Source organism: Ips typographus, linkage group LG1, assembly GCF_016097725.1.
Source record: "Ips typographus isolate SLU linkage group LG1, UJ_Ityp_2.0, whole genome shotgun sequence".
Classification (NCBI taxonomy): domain Eukaryota; kingdom Metazoa; phylum Arthropoda; class Insecta; order Coleoptera; family Curculionidae; genus Ips; species Ips typographus.
This window is the reverse complement of record NC_138422.1, coordinates 14,646,911-14,666,131: the sequence shown is the minus strand read 5'-3', so window position 1 is coordinate 14,666,131 and position 19,221 is coordinate 14,646,911. Positions and strand designations below refer to the sequence as shown.

General features: G+C 32.6%; 1 protein-coding gene across 2 annotated transcripts; it reads right to left on the bottom strand.

Moving 5' to 3' along the window:
- Positions 1-34: 34 nt before the first annotated feature.
- LOC145740495 (uncharacterized) lies at positions 35-18,280 on the bottom strand. 2 transcript variants are annotated; one of them, XM_081996103.1, is made up of 17 exons: positions 18,139-18,280; positions 11,132-11,412; positions 8,655-8,752; positions 6,817-6,969; positions 6,288-6,416; positions 5,992-6,231; positions 3,950-4,078; positions 3,741-3,870; positions 3,476-3,598; positions 3,332-3,421; positions 3,158-3,281; positions 2,949-3,051; positions 2,779-2,894; positions 2,621-2,712; positions 2,480-2,569; positions 2,351-2,421; positions 35-2,291 (listed from the first exon to the last, which is right to left on the bottom strand). In XM_081996103.1, the coding sequence occupies exons 2-16, from the start codon at positions 11,408-11,410 to the stop codon at positions 2,362-2,364; spliced, it is 1,956 nt and encodes a 651-aa protein (XP_081852229.1). In that variant the 5' UTR covers positions 11,411-11,412; positions 18,139-18,280; the 3' UTR covers positions 35-2,291; positions 2,351-2,361. The 2 variants fall into 2 exon arrangements, with proteins under 2 accessions (XP_081852229.1, XP_081852228.1); XM_081996102.1 differs by having other exon boundaries at positions 35-2,421.
- Between the last annotated feature and the right edge of the window lie 941 nt (positions 18,281-19,221).

Sequence of the window (19,221 nt, the reverse complement as noted above, 5' to 3'; positions counted from 1 at the left end):
TTATTTTATAAACCAGTTGTGACGCACTAAGTGATTGAATTACCCACTTAATTTATATTTCAACTATAATATTTTCACTCACAAGTCAAAAGTGCATATTTTACGAATAGAAGTTGAGAGAATGGGACTGAGAAAGACATAATATTTATGGATAAACATACAAATTATACAAGATTGAAAAATGATGAAAGTGGTAAGGGAGAATCCTTAAAATCCATTGGGATAGACAAAGATGACAACAAACTTCGTTAAAGTGACACGTGTTAGTTTACCAAAGCAAATGTGACGTAATTGGACAATGATATATCCATCATCATCTTTATTATGAAGTGTTGACCCAAAAATGGTAAAAGCAGGTTTTACACCGCGCTTTGATGTCAAAGAAATTCATGAATTTATTCATGAAGCTGCTTCAAGGACAAATTTTACCAGTGTAAAACAAAATTTGATGTCAAATTTACCTTCAAATAATTTTACTTAAAATTTTTCACCAAATAGGACAGGTTCTATTTTCATCCAACTTATTTGTTCAAACTTGCCGTTTTGCGTAATGCCAACTTTACTTTTTTACTAAAAAGTCAGAGAACTCGCTTACTGTTGTCTCAATCAGTTGAAGCTGCAGAATTCAATACATAAATATAGTATTCAAGGCGATTATGAGATTTCAAAATATTCAAAAAACCAGAAAAATAAGAAAACAAAGTAGGAATAATCTTCTTGGTTGGCCAAACTGTTTTCATTGACAGCTTTGACATAAAAGTTTGATAGGTGTAAAACGAAATCACATTATGCTTCAAGAAATTCATGAATTTATTTGATGCATAAAATTTGATCAAATAAATGTGTCCAATTTCCTTGAAGTAAAAATTTCGGGGTAAAACAGTAAAGGATTGCTCGATCGGCCGATTTTGTTTCCCGACGGCGAATGGATCCTGACGTCACAGTAAAGTCTAGGGCGCACAATACGCTAAATATGATCGACTGCAATCGGTTAACAATCGCGCAAACGCGCGATCTCTGACTTGATGGTGACGTATAATAATATAATAATACATATAATCGTCACCGGCCCCAGCCGATACGGGCAACATTGCTCTTATGGGATTAAGCAATCCTTTACTGTTTACTGAACAAGGAAATTGCGATCTTTTCCGATAGCCAAGCAGCCATCAAAGCGTTGAGCTCATCTAACATCAACTCGATGGTGATTCTGGAGTGCCTAGGAAAGCTCAATGATCTAGGAAGGAACAACAAGGTAACCCTCCTCTGGGTTCCGGGGCACATCGGAGTAGAGGGTAACGAACAAGCAGATACTCTGGCACGAAAAGGAGCATCATCGCCACTGATCGGGCGAGAACCATTCTGTGGCCTTGGAAAAGCATATGTCCAGGAATTACTTAATAAAGCTGAAGAAGAACTGAGAGCAACACACTGGCAAAGACTTCCAGGACTGAGGTAGGTCCAAGATCTTCTCAGCAATTTTAACCGAGCAAGATCGAAGATATTGATTAACCTCAGCAAAATTAGTCTCAAGGCATTAACAGGGTTTCTAACGGGTCATTGTCGACTCAGAGAACACCTAAGGAAGCTAGGCCTAGAAGAGGACAGTACCTGCAGGTATTGCGGAGAAGAACCAGAAACACCCCATCACATCTTGCTGGAGAGTTATGCTATACGCCACAGAAGATTAAACACACTAGGATTACCCCAGCTGACTGTGGAAGAAATACCTCGAACATATCCACTCAAGATCCTGAAATTCCTAAAGAAACTAAATCTTGGGGAGCTGCTATGAACAAGGAAATCTTGAGATAGCAGAAGAAGATACAATAGATCTAATCAGGTCGCAGTACATCTGTCACCATCCACACCTACCATTACCATTATTACGTCACATTTGTTTTGAGAGACATTATTACAGACTTACTACAAACAATTTATTAATAGGAATTTGACAAACGACAGTGACAGCTGGCTTTATCAGTGTTTTAGAAAAAAGTTTAGGATAGGTTAGTCGCAGTCAAGCGATTCAATTTACAGCGACGAATGTGACTATACATAATATGACGTCAACAATTTGTAACTCTCGAATTACATGTCACGCAGTACGTTTTGACTTTACACTACTTACACAAATCAGTAACCTCAAAATGCCTTTGCTTTGGTGTTTTAGTATTGACTAAATTAAACATGTTGAACTTCAATGTTAAACTTGAAATATTACAATCAACTTCTACACATTAAGTAGTTGTGAAAAACTAAATAAAAATCTTCTCCTTTTTCCTTTCAACCTAATATAGGTTAAAAACTAATAAGTTTCTAAAACATCAATAACTCTGTAACTTTTTACCCTAATTTTAGTTAAAAGTAGTTCTTATCCTTCAGCCTTTTGATAAACACTGGTTCCATGTCTTCGTCCTCCTAAAGTAATATAAATTTTTCCAAATTAAACTTTTCTGAAGCTTTATTGGTGACTTACCGCAAAATATGAGGGAGCTTCCACTTCCACAGTGCTTTGAATTCCACCTTCTTTGCATATAAGCCAAAACGTCTGCAGTAGACCTTTTCCCTAATTTTGAAATTTATTATGAAAATATTAAGTGGATTTGTGATGCAGTACCTTCACTTCGACTAGTCCCCTTTCCTCAATTCTAAACCCTCCGATCGCGTCTAAGGCCTTCTTCATTTCCAGACTTATATGAATTTTTGAGGCTATTTTATAAATATTTAATTTATGAATTTTCTGGGAAATGTGAATTTTATGATTTAGTACCGTACCTACACCTGTGGACTCCATTCTTGAGGCTGTATTTACAGTGTCACCGAACAGGCAGTACCTGGGCATTTTTGAGCCCACGATTCCAGCAACAACCGGTCCTGTATGAGCTCCGGACCTAAAATCAGTATGATTACAGTATTTTTTTCCTATTTTTATCGCTAATTTTGACCTTATCTGCAATCTTTCTGATTTCCTATGTGGAATTTTAAAATGCTTGGAGCCTGCCAGCAAGTCCAAAGCCATGCTGGCTATCTCAGACACATGCTTGTTGCCTAGTAAAATTTGTTATTAAATTTAAAAAAATATTCAGTGGCGTGTATGTTTTGAGTTTTATTCATTAAATGAAACCTTCGCCGAGTGAACAATTTCGGTTTTTACCGTTTTTGACTGGAAGCCCTGAAGCTACCATATAGGAATCCCCTATGGTTTCCACTTTGTACACATCGTAGCATTCAATTCTGGAATCAAATTGCTTGTAGATTTTGTTTAAAAATGTTACCACCTGAAATTTTCTTCAATTGCAATGTTGTTTGTTATTAGTAGATCAAATACCTCTAACGGGGTGCTGATTGCGGCAATTTCCGTAAAACCCACAATGTCACTGAAATAAACCGTAACTGAGGCATAGTACTCAGCTGGAACCTATTTAATATAAGTGTAGGTTTTTGCTGTAAGTTGGTGAACGTTGAGTTTTACCTGTCTGGTATGTTTGAGTTGAGTCGCTACACTTGGAGGTAGCATTTGAAAGAGGAGGGAGTCGCTCTTCTTTTTTTCCCTTTTCAGTTCGTTGGCTTTTTTCGATAAATTGGCTGCATACAACTAAAATTTTCACCTCCTTAATATTCGACACTAAATATACTTATTTGTAACTATTCTAAAACTGAAAAATAGATAACATAGAGTTCACTGAAAATAAAATAATAAATAAGCGCTAAGACTTGTTATAAAAAGTTCAATTTACCTGGATTGTAGCGACGGCATTGTGAACGAGCCATATAATAACCGGTGATACAGCAAGAACCACTATCAAAATTGTGATTCCTAAAGCTTCCTGATTGGCTGCGTCCCGTAGGTTTTCATTAACGTAATCACTGAAAAATTCGCTATTTATTTTCTATTCAAGCAATTTTAATAGAAACTACATTTTATGTTGATTGTAAACTAACTCACCGAATTGTACCCCTCAAAGATCTCTGAAGTTTTCTAAGCTCATCAGTGTACGAAGCAATAGAATCAAAGTAGCGTAGAGCATCAGAGTAATTAGGTTCTCGGGGTTCATTTTTAATTATTATATCATTTCTGTAATTACATATTTTTTTGGTTTTTGTACTTTCAAAATAATATCACAGTTCTAAGACTTACACACATATACAGTTGTTTTGTTAAGAAAGTATAAGAATTCTTATACGTTAAAATTGTATTCTGCATGTTTTCAAAATAGTCAAATGTCGAACATAGTCATGTTGGCAATAAAATTACAAATACAAAAGGTTTATGTTGGACAACTTGTTTTCAACCCCCATACAGTATTCGGTACAGTACAGGAAAAAAGTGTAGTTTCTGTCACTTATCAACAGCCATACCTACCAACTTAAATTTAAAAACAAATTGAATATTAAATACATGTTTGTTGATGGTTTTTCTAATTATCTAAATATTTATTAATTTCTCGATTTATCAAAGTTTATTCAAGATATGATTTTTCACATTCCACACCAGACAAGAAAGCTAAATGGAAAATAAATTTTATCCCAAAAATTGTTTCTTGGTAATTTAATCTTACTTTATCCGTTTTTATTTTAAGCTTGGCTGCGTAAAGGTATCAAATTTGCGTGAATAAATTGACGAAAATTAGAACAGGTTCAATTTCGTGAAAAACTTGACGTGAATTTATTCACGACGAATTTGATATCAAATTTTGTTTCACAGTAGCAAAATTCATCCGTGAAGCTGCTTCATGAATAAATACATTTTCAGGCATCTAGACTGCTTCATAGTCTACTTTAAAGCTTCATTACACTTCTGGCATTTTTCTAGAACTGTTTTGACGCAAAATAACTTTCTAGAACAGTTTAGACAGCTCTAGAAAGCCTTAGAATAGATTAGGGCTTTTTTGCTTCACACAGTTAAGCAGATTTTTATTGCACTTGACTTGCTTTATATATTTAATGTCTTTCCAAAGATTTACAAGAAGAGTTTTGATATTTATAGTAATTCTACATTGTAAAACCTTCTAGGTCTAATCTAGTACTTTAAAAACCTTAAAACGTCTTCTAGAACAGTATTGGAAGATTATTATGCTCTTTCATAAACCATGGAAGATTCTAAAGGTTTCTAAAGGTTTTCAAAAGCAGTCTCACTGGTTTATGTTAAGTAAAGAAGTGTTATTGATTATCTAGAAAATTCCTAGAAGAAGTCAAACTTCCAGTGGTTTCAAATTTAAATTATATTACAAAGCATGTTAATCATGTTAAGTACTATAAAGGTATAAAAACTTATATTTGAAGGTTCCTGAAAAGTAAAATAGCTTGGCCTATTTAGAGAAAGTAATATGTAATATATTAGTTTTGTATCCAGAACATAAAACTATGTTGTTAATGGAAATGATTCACTGAATTTTACAGTCTCCATTTTAACAGTTCATAACTTGGTTATTGACAGTCAGAGTAGTACAATTTGTAGCCCTTAAAGTCTTCTTTTGATCACTCTATACTTTTATTAGCCTTTTTTTTGTGTAAATACCTCACATTTTTGCTCTTTTTCCAAACTGTCTAAAAGCCTCCAGAATACTTAAAAATCTAGTCGGGTTTTACCATTTTTTTGTTTTATTTTTAGGTTAGAATTTATTTCCTTTTGACTGATTGTTTAGATAAAAAGTCAACACTCATACATCGAAATAAACAGGAATAGTCCAATAGTCTATTAGAAAAATTATATAACTAATCCAGTCGATGATCAGATAGGTCTGACAACGTGACAACACTGCCACGAAGTTTTCGTCTACTACACTTTTTAATGAGTTCTCTGTCTGTGTTTCGCGCACGCAATTATCAATGTTTCTCTGTTAGTTACACGGTTTTTTTTTTGAAATATTTAAGAAATCAACCTTTTCTTTTTTTACAATTTGATAGTGCCACTTAACAAAGAAAGATGTCCGACTGTGCCAACTGTATATCAAATTCTTTAAACTGTGATATATTCCAAATACGTACTGTTTCTTGATTTCGCCATAATTAATCATCGTTTGCGACAAGTTCTTATACTCTTGCTTCAATTTGGCAACATAGTTCAACGAAGAATTCAATAAATCTTTGGCGATGGAGTCGTGCTGGATGTAACTTATGTAATTTTGTTGTTTTAGATTGCCTTTCCCAAAATAGTTGACGCCGTACACGCTAGCAATGCCGGTGCTTTCGATGCTTTTCAGTAAGTTTTTAAAGGCCAACAGGTACCTGAAGTTGGGTTAAAGTTTTCAAAGTTAAAGCAACAAAGTATAAAGTATATTTACCGCCAAACTCCGCTCGTGTCAGTTTCTTTGATGTGTTGATTCAAGTGTTCCAACATTGCCGCATTTACTGACGTGTACCAAGCTAAGACATCCGTCCATTCTCTCTCTTCTGTTTGGTTGACAGATTTCCTGTTCATAAGTAAAAATTATGACGAGTAAAATGACATATTCACTAAGGGAAGATTATCCATTATAGTAACTATAAATCCGTACTGTCCGTTAATCTCTCTTGTGAAATTAATTACTGCCGTCTGGACTATCTAGATAGAAACAGAACGGGATTATCTTGTAACAAGTAGATTCTGAAATATGACAACCGGATTTACCCTGGAGTACTTTATAATCTTTTTTTACATGATGTGTTATAATAAAATATGTATTGCTGTCTTTAGCAAAATTGCTTTTATTAGCAAAATTTAAGATGATAAATCAGTCTTACCAATTTTTTTAAATTTATTGATGATTTTTGTAAACTTATTAAAACTAAAAAACTTTCGCTATATTCCAACATTTTTTTTGGAAAACTTACCTGAACTTAGTCAGGATCTGCAAAAATGTCTCCTTATCCATGTAAGCTTTCCGGCTCCCATTATACTGTATGATCAACTCGGGCCAGGAAATCATATTTCCTACGGCTTCGTTAGTTAATAGAAATCTCGCTTTCAGGTCGGTCCTTTCCGTCCTAAATAACACAAAACACCGTGAAAATGATTTTGTTTCACTTTCTCGAGGAATAACCCATAAACCCAAAACCTTCTTATTAAACATGTTTTTGCTGTTGATATCGTTTCGTAAAATAACGTCACTTACAGAGACATGTCAACGCAAAAAAATTGGATTTATTTTGTTATACCCTTTCTGGCACAGTTATTCTTAGAAACTTAATTATTTTTGTCCGACATGAGATGACATTGTTTACAAGGTTTCGGAGAGTGTGGTCAGATTTGTGCAATTAACTACATACAGAAGCGTAAATATTGTACAGGGTGGACCATAAGTAATAGAGCTACAGCAGATTTCTGACATGAAAATATTACAAACCTGCTCAATTGTTCGTTCGTACCAGCCTAGCTTTTGAGTAAGTTTACACATTTTTGGCAGGAAACTAAAAATAGCGAATATATGGCAACGTCGGGTAAATTCAAAAATAACGGATCTGTTTTATTTGCACCAGTGTAATTTACAATTATAACTTTTAAAGCACGTGACCCAAAACACTGCAGGCTTTTTCAATGTTGATGAAAATATTTGTAATTGCATGGCAAATATCTTCCATAAATAGTTAAGTATCAAATTGTAGTCTACATCTGCAGTATTTGCGCAGATTGCAGCACTGTTCATTGTTTGTGATTTGTCAAGAAAAAGCAGCAAGCTGAAAGCTGCTTTTCTTGACCAATCACAAACTACCCACCGTGTTCAGATTTATGCAAATTAGGCACATGTTGATTTACTTTTTATGTACCGGGTGTAAACGAAAATTGGTAGGTTCGCAAAAGCTCACAATTTTTGTATCTTTGTTTAACGGAAATAGTGGCATTTAATTTTTTTTGCCGGGAAACTGGACAAAATATCAGATATATGGCAACGTCGGGTAACTTCGAGAGTGATGCATGTTTTTCCAGTGTTTTACGGAGCTACAGCACAAGCACGTGACTCTCATAATGCAAGCGATTATGGGGTCATATGACGCTTTGAATAGTTATAACAAGTCATAAAAGCTGAAGTCTCCCAGAAGAGGAATAAGCTTTTTGTTATGTTAACGTTGTTACTTTTAATGAAATATGGCAAAAAATATAACTGCATTGATTGAACAAAGCGAAAAAATAAACAAACACAATAAAAAAATAAATTAGGTTTTGGTGTCGAATTGTCAGCGTCCAAATTGAAACTGTAAACGTCAAATGTCTACGGAGTTGCCAAGTTGTGCAACATTTGATTGGCTATGGGGGCACAAGTAGATCTAGCCAATCAGAATATAAATAGATTTCAATTTTAAATCTACAAGTTATATTTTCTGGCTGTAAATAAAACCTGAAACCAAATATAATTAAAGGAAGGTTCCATTCTGAAACGTTATCCTTAATAAACCTTCCATCTTGCATCACTTGGAATACTGTAAGTTCTGGAAATATATTTTTAACTACATTTAAGTCAAGTTCAACAAAAACAGATTTAATTTTTTTTAAATAAATTAATTATAATATTTTGTTAAATCATTTTCTTCTTTTCTAAACGTCAAAGTCAATAAATCTTCAATAGGTTTCCGTTTACCGTCTTTATTTAGTAAATTTTATCTAATTTAAGGGTTTCCAATTACTTACTTACTTACTTTTTAGTAATTCTGTAGATGTGATTAATTTTACTTACTTATACTCTTTTCCACCGGTATAAAGGTAGAAGGCTACTTCAGACCTTTCCAGCTGCATTCTGTTGACCACCTTACCGAGTTCAGTGGCGGCTGATACCTAAACAAGTTAAGAAAAACAAACTGAAAGTGAGGAACTTTTTGTGACACCCCCTTAATAGATGCCGGATAGGCCTTTGTTTGCACTAGGCGGGTTTTATTCGTTCAGTACACTTTCCCAATAGTCGTTTGTTAAGTTAATTACCGTAAGCGAATGAGAAATTAAAATATATGGGGACGTAGTCATTATCGGTTTCGCCTTAAATTTATTTTGTCATTAAAGTTTCACGCTTTTCGGATCGATATTGAGAAAAGGACAATGAAGCAAGATATACAGGTTGGTATTCGCCAACGCAAAATTGACAAAAATATCTACTTGGGTATTGTATTTTTTATTTCAAAATGATTCAAAAGAGGTTCAAAATGGTTTACGAGTTGATTTTTGAAACTGAAAATTAGTCAAATAAGAACGGGATTTTTGGACTAACTTTGCGTCTAATTTTTTAGACTATAGGTAGTGTAAAACTGATCATTCAAGACTTGTGAGAATCCAAATCTGTACTGAATAGTCTAAAAACTTATTATTTACTATTAGGAATAGTTTTAAAATTCGTTTTTTCAGACTGTAATTCATTGTCGAGTGCCTGAAACTGGATTTCCAGCACTAAAAACAGACCGGAAATCAAGACAAAAATTGTTGCACATTTAAGTAGTTTCTTATAAAATCGTGCAAAACATTACACTTTTTTGAATAATTTTTAGTGCAAAAAGTTTTACTTTTTTACACTATGTTATAATTGCTGTGCTTTTGTCATCAAACAAGTCGAGTTTAACTTTCCCTTGCGTGTAAAAAAGATGTACTTTTTGCACTTGTTGCATAAATAACTATTTCACTACTAAAAATAGTCTGAAAGTTAACTTTTAAGGCTAGAAATGACTTTACTAAAGAATAAAGTCCCAAAGTAGTATATTTCCAGGACTTGGTGTAGGTACAAACCAATTTTCTGGATTAAAATTTAGCAGTTCAAATTAAATTTTCGGACTAATTCAGTTCTAAAACTTAGTGATCAAGCCTAATATCGTAGCATTTAGTGCCAAAATGTTTTACTTTCATCACTGGAGAGCCTGAAACTTAACTTTTACTATTATAAATAGTTTTCAACGCGATTTTTCAGTCTTAAAGCACTAAAAACAGAACGAATTTTTTAGAAATGGTCCAATTTTTTGCAGCGATGAGTGTAGAAATCAATTTAATAGTGAAAAAGTTTAAAATGACATTTTCAAGACTATGGACAGTTTACAAACTGACTTTTAAACCTAATAAGTCAAAAAGTTTGTGAATCGTGAAGATCTTTAAAACTCGATTTTTCAGGCTGAAAATAAGCTTAAAGCACTAAAAACAGTCTAGATGTTTCTAGTAGTCAATTTAATAGTGACAAAAATGGCATTTATAAGCCTATGGAAAATGTAAAAATTATTTTTTAAGTCTGCTATGTCAAACACTTGGTGAAGATAGCCTGAACTTCGATTTCCCAAGCTGAAAGCAGTTTTAAAACCCTAAAAATAGTCCAAAAGTTCTAAGAAAATGAAAAGCAAAGTAAAAAAACTTGAAAAAGTAGTCTTCAAGTCAATTTTTATTGGTTCAGAGTCACTTCTTGGTGTCCAAGTCAATTGTCAAGGCTTAAATGTGTGAATTTGTAGTAAAAAGTTCTAAGTAGTTTTTCATGTCCACAACTCAATTTTCAATACTGAAGTTTTTCAACTTATCTGAAATTTATGACGACTGACTACAAAGACAGTTTTTAAGCCTCTCAAGTCAATTTTCACAGTTTCCAAGACCATTTTTAAGTTGGGTTTTGAGTTTTTGAAAGTAATAACTGAATTAGCTCGTAAACGAAGTTTCAAATCAGAATTTTATAAGAGATGCTTATTTTTTCAAATTGAACAAGAAAATTGAAAGGAACTGTATTTTTCGAAAATTATCCAGTGAAGTAGAAAATAAGGCGGAAAACTGAAAACCATCTTTCTGTATGTATGCCACTGGACAATTTTGAGTATTAATTTCATAAGTACTCGTTCCAAATTTTTAAAAAAATAATTAATATTATTATTAATATTTAAATAATTTATTGCTACGCCACTGCTAATTACTCAGACACTACAGGCTTAACAATCCAATAAAATCAACAGGCGTAAAAATGTATTTTCTCTGGATAGTTGAAGCGGTGATAAGGTCCCCAGCGGGATACAAATATTCCTAAAGTACACATAATATTGAAACAGGGTGTGTGAGTTATATCCCTTTTTTTCTCCCTCTGTCGGTCTGTTTCAATTTAATCGATTTGACTATTAATGAAATGAATTCTATTAGATCATTCAGTCCGATTGTAACAATTTCATTTCCGATATTGCTCCGAACCATTTTGAATGAGTTGTTTACCTGGTTCTCTACTTCAATACTGTCGTGCTTCAACACCATAATGTTCACTAAGGTGACCGATGTCTGGACTATTAGCGCTAAAATGGGTATGAAGGGCAGTACCAGCATCTGCAAAAGATGCAACTTTCTTCCTCGACCATCTGCTGGATTGATTGATTTGGCACAGCAGTACCCTCGAGGTACCACCTGGGAAACATCTTCAGAGCTTAGCGATCGCAACGAAACCTCTTCCTCGTTTGGGATGTGGTTGTTGACGAACTTATGATTGTTCAAAGCCATTACTGAAAAATAACCAGAAAAATTAAATATTGATAATATATGTATCTTTCGTTATTCAATGTATCCAAAAAAGTACTATATTTTTTAACAAAGGCGAATATGATGTCTTTATCGCACGATAATAAATTGCAGCACTGTTTGTGGTTTATAATTGGTCAAAAAAAGCAGCTTACAGCTTGCTGCTTGAACAATATCAGGAACAGAAGTAGAAAGTTCAATCTTTCTTACTTTGTATACAGCAAGTTAATTTGTTAGTTGTTACGTACAAGTATGCGCAGCCATATTGAAATTTTCTTATGACGTAAAATGTTGAAAAACAAAACAACTTTTGTAAAAAGAAAGCTTGAAATATGAATCTACAAAAATTTTCTGTGGTAAAAATTGATATTCGTCGCCTGTCGACTTTCAAATTTCACACCGAGATTCATTATTTTTAATGTCAGTCCCTTGGCATTCCTTTGCATTTTTATTGGATTCCGAGATATTTTGTCGAAATGTGTGTACGACAAACAAAATGTGAATTTGCTGACTTTATTCATGTTTCATAAATTTGCAGTAACAAGCTATTATTTAACATTTGTTTGATTTGAACTATAGCGATAACAAAACAAAAAGTGCAGTTAAACATGCTCACTGGCATGGATATTTATCATTTGCATGTATTTTCTATAACGATTCCAAATTTTTAAATTTGTCAATTGGTGTGACACAAGGTGTCCAATTAAAGGAAACGGGCTCGAAAAGCGGTTCATATTTGACTGCAATAAAAATATGGAACTAACGACGTTTTCGATTGGCAAGGTTTGCTAGTAACTATAATGTGTACTTAGAGATGGAAAATTCCCATACGATTATTTTTGGAGAAAATGCCAAAGAGAATTTAAGAAATTTTAGCAGAATTTATAAAAATTATGAAGTAAAGACATATCACAAACATTCAAGCAATGGAATTTGAACTATGTATTTGGAGACTATAAAATACCAAGTAGTAACTAGTCTTTACAGCTCTATGGATCCAAATTATGCCAGAAATATTATTTATGACTTTTAACCCCGTTTATATTCAACGTAAGAATTTACTACAGAAACACATGGTTTTTGTGTACTACTTGTATGTTTTTAACAGTTTTTTGAGTAATAATCCTTACGTTCTTAAATCTTAAATGAAATATAACGAACTTTTAAGGTCACTTCTTACGCGATAAATCTTAAATGAATATAAACCCGGCATTAGACAGTCCTGATGTTACGGAACACTTTTTTTTCGTCACGTGACAGCTGTCATAACTCTCAAAACTCGTTTACCAGTAACCTGAAACTATAAATCTACAAATAGTTGCTTCTTCAAGGAATAATACTGTAAGTGACGTTTAAAGCTCAACGAAGACAAATTTGACAGTTGGGACATTAAGGAAGACACAATAACACTTTTTTATTTCGTCACGTGACAGCTGTCTTATGCCAAATAGACGTGTTTCTTGTGACGTCAAAATTATACTGTCAACTCTATTTTTTCAATTCTTCATTTTAATCTAAAAAAAAATTGGCACTTTTTTTTCTCTTCTTTTCCCTTTTCAATTCTTCTTCTTTTAATCTGAAAAAAATATTTGGTGTGAAAATTAGTCAAGTTTTGACTTCTTTTCTTCTCTCTTTTCAAGTTTTTTGCTTTTAATCTTCAAAAACATAATTTTGGCGCAAAGAATTTTTAGTCAAATTTTGGCCAAAAGTTGGTCCATTTCTCTTTCTTTCTGTGTTGGTCAGAAAAAAACATTCTTATCACTATTTCTTCTCCTTTTTCCTGCACTTTCAGTTCTTCCAACTTTTGGTACAAAAATTATTCTGTCAAATTTTAGCGTTTTTTCTTCATGTTTTCTCCTCTCATTTCAATTTTTAATTTTCGGAAAAAATTTGTTACCTTTTTTCCTTATTTTTTTCCCGCTTTAGTTCTCTGTTAATCTGGAAAAAAGCATTTTTGTGGCAATAATTTACTGTCAAGTCTAAAGTCTCCTATTTTCTTTCCTTTCAACTCTTATTCTTTCAATCTGGAAAAAAAATACACCGTTTCCTGTTTTTCTCATATCTCCTTTTAACTCTTCTTCTGTTAATCTAGAATACAATTTTTGACGCAAAACTTACACGAACTAATTTTGGCGTTTTTTATTTTCTTTTCTTCTCTCCTTTCAGTTTATTCTCTTCTTTCCTGTTAATTTCTTTTTTTTAGTCTGGTTACTTTTTCTTCTTTATCATCAGTTCACAGATCAGTTATTCTTTTAATTTAATAGATTTACTGTTTTTAGCTCAAAACTGCAAAACTTTCTCGTCTAATTTTTGTGCTTTTTTTGTACCTTTTTTTCCAATTGTGTTTTTTTCAATCTGGTAGAAATACTATTTTTTGTTCGAAAGTTATAACCTCTGATTTTGACGTCTTTCATTTTGTTTTTTTCTTTTTTTGTCAATAATTCTTCTTCATTTTACTTGGAAGCTTTTGTCTCCTTTTTGCCTCGCCCCTTCATTTCAATTTCTCTTTTGCTAGGCATAAATACCATTCACAATTTGACATACAATTCAGTATGATTACTGAACAAATACTGAAGTAATCAAATACGAATCATGCAAATTTCTTTAATATCCGACAGGGCTATTATTTCATCAATAATGACACCTATTAAGGTTAATTATCTAAGAAATAATGCCCTAGGGCGTTATCTTTCATAATGCGCTCAGGTTATTAGGACATTATGTTCTCTCTAACGCCCTTAGTACATAAATAGCTATTAAACCCTGAAAAGTAATATTGAATAATGCAAATCGTTCCGCACGACCTCATTCGATTTGATATTCCTCTACGCCTTCATCGTATAGAGAAAGAACCAATTTAAATCCTGTCATTTTTAATGATAATTGCTCTCGAATTTCCACTGGCAATTTATTAAAATCGACATTTTTCAAGTGACTAACCAACTCGACAAAAGCTGTTGATACATTTTTTTTGTCGTCAAATTCACTCATTACCGATTAAAAAAGTTTCGTTGACGAAAACGATTATTTTAGCTCGTTTAGCAAATTTTATACCGCGTTGAATGTATTCTCCTGATTATATTTCGAGTGTCAATTTAGCTTTTTAGGATCTGATAGAAAATTAGAATGGGAAGCTTTATTGTGCCAGCCCAAGGGAATTAATTATATTTTGTTTCAAGAGCTTCTTCACCAACTCATGTAATAACTATACCAGAATTTAATTAGTATAACCAGTTTGGGTCTAAACATTTTAATTAACCAACTCTTAGACAAAAGGTATGTGGAATCCCCTCTAAAACTTTGTTTGCGACACTCCAGCTATTGTTTTCTTATGTATATTGGTTTTCTCTCGCTTATTTTAACACAGTGAAGCAAAACAAGCGATGCATTATTCACAAATTCCAATTTACTGCTATTTCCAAATTAATACATTTTAATGTGTGTAACTTGTATCGTAAACAACATTTTCGGCACAATTGACTAGTGTTCTTCTGAAGTTGTATAATACAGTAAACATGTTTGTGTATATTTTAATCTTTGTTAAAAATCCATGTTTCAAATTGTTGATTGATTTGGCGTAGTTGACTTCTGTCCTTCCAAGGTTATGTTCAAATTGTGTGAAAATTTTTTTATAAAATTTGAGAAACGACGTAAAAAATAACAGACATTTTTGAAACAGTTGACGAAGTGTGTTTCTCGGAGGTTACGTTCAAGTTTGTCCTTATTCTTTTTCTCAAAATTGTAATTTCTTATTTACTTACTCTTCTTGACTTTTAGCTGAGTTGGCTACTATTTTTCTGTGGTGGTTGCAACTCCAGAAAACAAATAATAAAACGTAAAAAAAATTACATTCAAATCTATGATATTCGGCGCAGTTGTCTAGTGTCCTCGCAAAATTATGTTCAAATTTTTGCACAATTTTTCTTCTAAATGCAGCAAAACTTCAAAAATCGTACTACGAAAAACATGGAGAGATTTAAGAAAAACTACAAATAGGCAACCTTTGTAAATACAAACTTGCTTATTTTAAATGAAACACCTTGTATATTTTTATACTTTTAAATACTCGATATATGATTATACGATTTTTTGTTTCATCGGCTGTTTATGATTTTTTTGGATCTACTCTATCCATGGAGCAGAATTTACGTTATAATTATTTTGTTTTTTTTTGTTGCAAACAAATTTGTTTGCCACATTATTATTTATTTTTGAAACTATAAGTCCTGAGAATACCGGGGTAGTGTCTTTGACCGCGTTGATATTATAGTATCTCATTATAAACTGCCCCCCCTTTAAATGTTTTGTTTAAAATTTTAGAAAAAAAAAGGTTTATACAAAAGTTGTAGAATTTGTTCTACAGATTTGAACGCAACTTACTTGAATTATACAGGATGTCCCAAAAAAGTGTGACAGACCAAACTTATCTTTTTAAAATGAATGAAACACCCTGTATATTATTTAACGGTTGAATAGAGCACGTCGAGACGATTTCAACGATATATGGTTCGTTGGATTTATCTGTAATACTTTTCTCAATAAATGAGAAAAAGCAAATCTTTCAAACCACCCTGACAATTCAAAATGCCATTACAAATGAAGTGAATAGAATTAATAGAAATCATGCCGACTGAATTAAAAAAAGGATAATATAAGTAAAAAAGAAATTTAAAAAAAGGATATAGACTCTATATTGAAATGAATTGTGTCATTTCCAGCATTTACCAAAATTAGTTTTCAATTTGTTATAGTTTTTTAAATACATAGTTTTGGTTTCGAAAATAGTGATAATAATAATTTTCTTTTGTCAGTAAAGATGGGGGTAAATATCACAGTATAAATGAATAATATTGAATTCATAATTAGGTATTTTCGCAATGGAATATGTTGTTATTCGTCTGTTAATACTTTAACAGACGAATACGTTTACTACGTTTTTTGTTTCAGTTTTTTGAGAAATGTATTACAGATAAATCCCACAAACCATATGTTTATCGTCTCAACATGCTCTGTTAAATAACATTTAAATAATATACAGGGTGTTTCCATTGTGTCCTTTTAAAAAAACATAAGTTTGGTCTGTCACACTTTTTTGGGACATCCTGTATCATTCAAGTAAGTTGCGTTCTAATCTTAGATCAAATTCAACAACTTTTGTGTAAACATCAATCATAAACAAAAAAGTTAAAGGGAGGGCCGTTTATAATGAGACACCCTGTACGTAAAGTTTATTATGTTTATTTTGTCGTTAGAAAGTTGCATTTATGTCCTTAGTTGACAACGTGGCTAAAAGATCAGTGTCAAAACTATACAGAGGAGCAAAATGTTAAAATTTGTGGGATAGGACTTTATAATATCATAAAATAGTTATTTACGTATCAAGGGCTGAAAGTAGAAGATTACGCCCGCGGGCGTTATTCGACCAAAATTGCAGACCTTCTTTTGGCCCGTGGTGCAACGTTTACATACAAAAGAACATGTATGTAAAAGCTTTGATCAACAAGAATGGTTAAATTTTTACTTTACCGCCCGTTGCCCTGTGGAACGGGTCGTAAGAATATTCGAAAGCACTAGGGCGTAAAGTAATTGATTCTGTCATGGAAACCTAGGCGTAAACAAATATTACACCATTTGTGCGTAAAATGTATTAAAGTGTGATTTTTACTTGAAAAAAAAAATAAAAAAGTTTAAAAGAAATTTGGTTAAAAAAATAAAAAAAGTTGTTTTTTCAGAATTTTCCTTCTTAAAGAAAATCAAACGGTAAAGTTGAGTAACACGCAGCTAAAACTGTAATAATTCAAAATACCAACAACTATATCCTTTTAAAGTTTAAGCTTCATATTGAAAATAACTTGTGGGTCATACATTATTACTACATTTTTAACTGGCTGTTATTTATGTAAATTTGTTAATTACTTAACAAATTGAAAAAATCGAATGAATTTCAATTGATCTACTTTGTTAATAATATCTGGCTAGTACAAGCGTATGTGAAAGAATTTTTATGTTGAGAGACAGAATATTTTTAAATACGCTTGACTTTTGATTAAACTTTTTATGAGCTCTCGTTGCATCTATCAGCCAATTCGCTTTAAAGTTTTATGAAAATATCTGTGCGAAACAGTTGGTTGATGAATTTTATACAGTGTGTTTTTTTTAACGCGCAACATAGGATTTTACGTGTTAAATTTTTAAGCCCATGTTAGACCATGTTATTTTGGAACTACAAGTATAAAACTTGACGGGTGTGTCTTTAGTACCCTGAAGCTTAAGTAAGTCTACCAATTTGGTCTAAAAAGTGATTTAAAACTGGAAAAAAATCATTTTTTTTCGAAAAGATTTTATCTTTTCATACTCTCTGTATGCATTGTTGTTCCTTGTTGTTTTTGATACTGGCAGGGCAGGTAGCAGGTAAAGTGACTTATTTTGACTGCATCACGACCCGACATCTTTTGAACGTCAAAAGGGCATTTTATGATTGTTTGCAAGTTTTTTAACACGTTTTAGGCCGAATTGGTAAATTTACTTAAGCTTCAGGGTACGAAATAGCCACCCGTCAAGTTTTATACTTGTAGTTCCAAAATAACATGGTCTAACATGGGCTTAAAAATTTAACACGTGAAATCCTATGTTGCGCGTTAAAAAAAACGCACTGTATACAAAATATATTTTTTTAATTAAAATAGTTAATTTAAAAAAAATAATCTTACCAAGTTCAGTTGACTCCAGCTTCGATATTTTCTACACGAGTCCGTCGTAGATTAACCACTTAATTTCTGATGATCAATTTATTTTCTGAAGGTTAATTGGGGTGGATTTACCCCCCGGGTTAGCACCGCAGTAGGCTAGATCTCAATACGGACTGAACTTTCACATGTTGCTGAGTTTCGCGGGGTTTCTACACGTTTTGTTGGAAACTTGCGCCTCTTAGTTTGTCGCTGTTTTCCTTCCAATTACACCTCCCATCCATGCTGAACGAGTGGAACAAATAATAATTAGTTTTTCCCAAAGGGTGCGTATATCAATGTCCAGATATCTTTAACCGGAGTGTCAACTAATGCGTTAATTACTCGAGTAATTATTGATTAGGTGTTTTGTCACGAATTGAACAAAGACACACCTCATTTAAATTATTTAGGAATCCGTTTGCTTTGACGCTCAATAATGTAATTTGACAGTTGGTATAATTATAGTTTTGTAGGCATTTTTTTCCGAAATGGTAAAGTTACCTTGTATATTGTCTAATTTTACTCCATCAATTAAAAACGATACATATACTTTACCGCTAAATCAAGTATCAAAAGCTTTCTGAAATTACAATTTTAATTGAGAACCGCCATTTTTTCAAGAATAAAGTGTATATTCTGTCTTTTTTTCAGAATTTTACTTCATCGATTAAGGAAGATACAGGGTGAAACACGTTAGTGTCACTTTAAACGCCAAACCAATTATCAAAAATTTGCTCAAAATTGCAATACTGGAAGTAGTGTTCTGGAAAGAAATGAAAATTTAAGGTTCTAGGCAGTTTTAGAACTCTATAGACCGTTTTTGAAGCTTTTAAAGCCTTTGGAGTGGTTTTAAAACGGTCTAGACTGTTTAAGAACTCTTTTAGTGTCTTGAGATGCTCTAAAACGATCTAGAACTTTATAAAATGTTTTATGATGTTCATCACACTTCTAGAACAATCTGAAAGTTATACAGGGTGGTCCAGTTGTAAATGTCAAAAAATTAACCATTCGATAGCCTATCAAAAAATAAGTTGACATGCATTATGTCATTTTCCTGAAAAATGC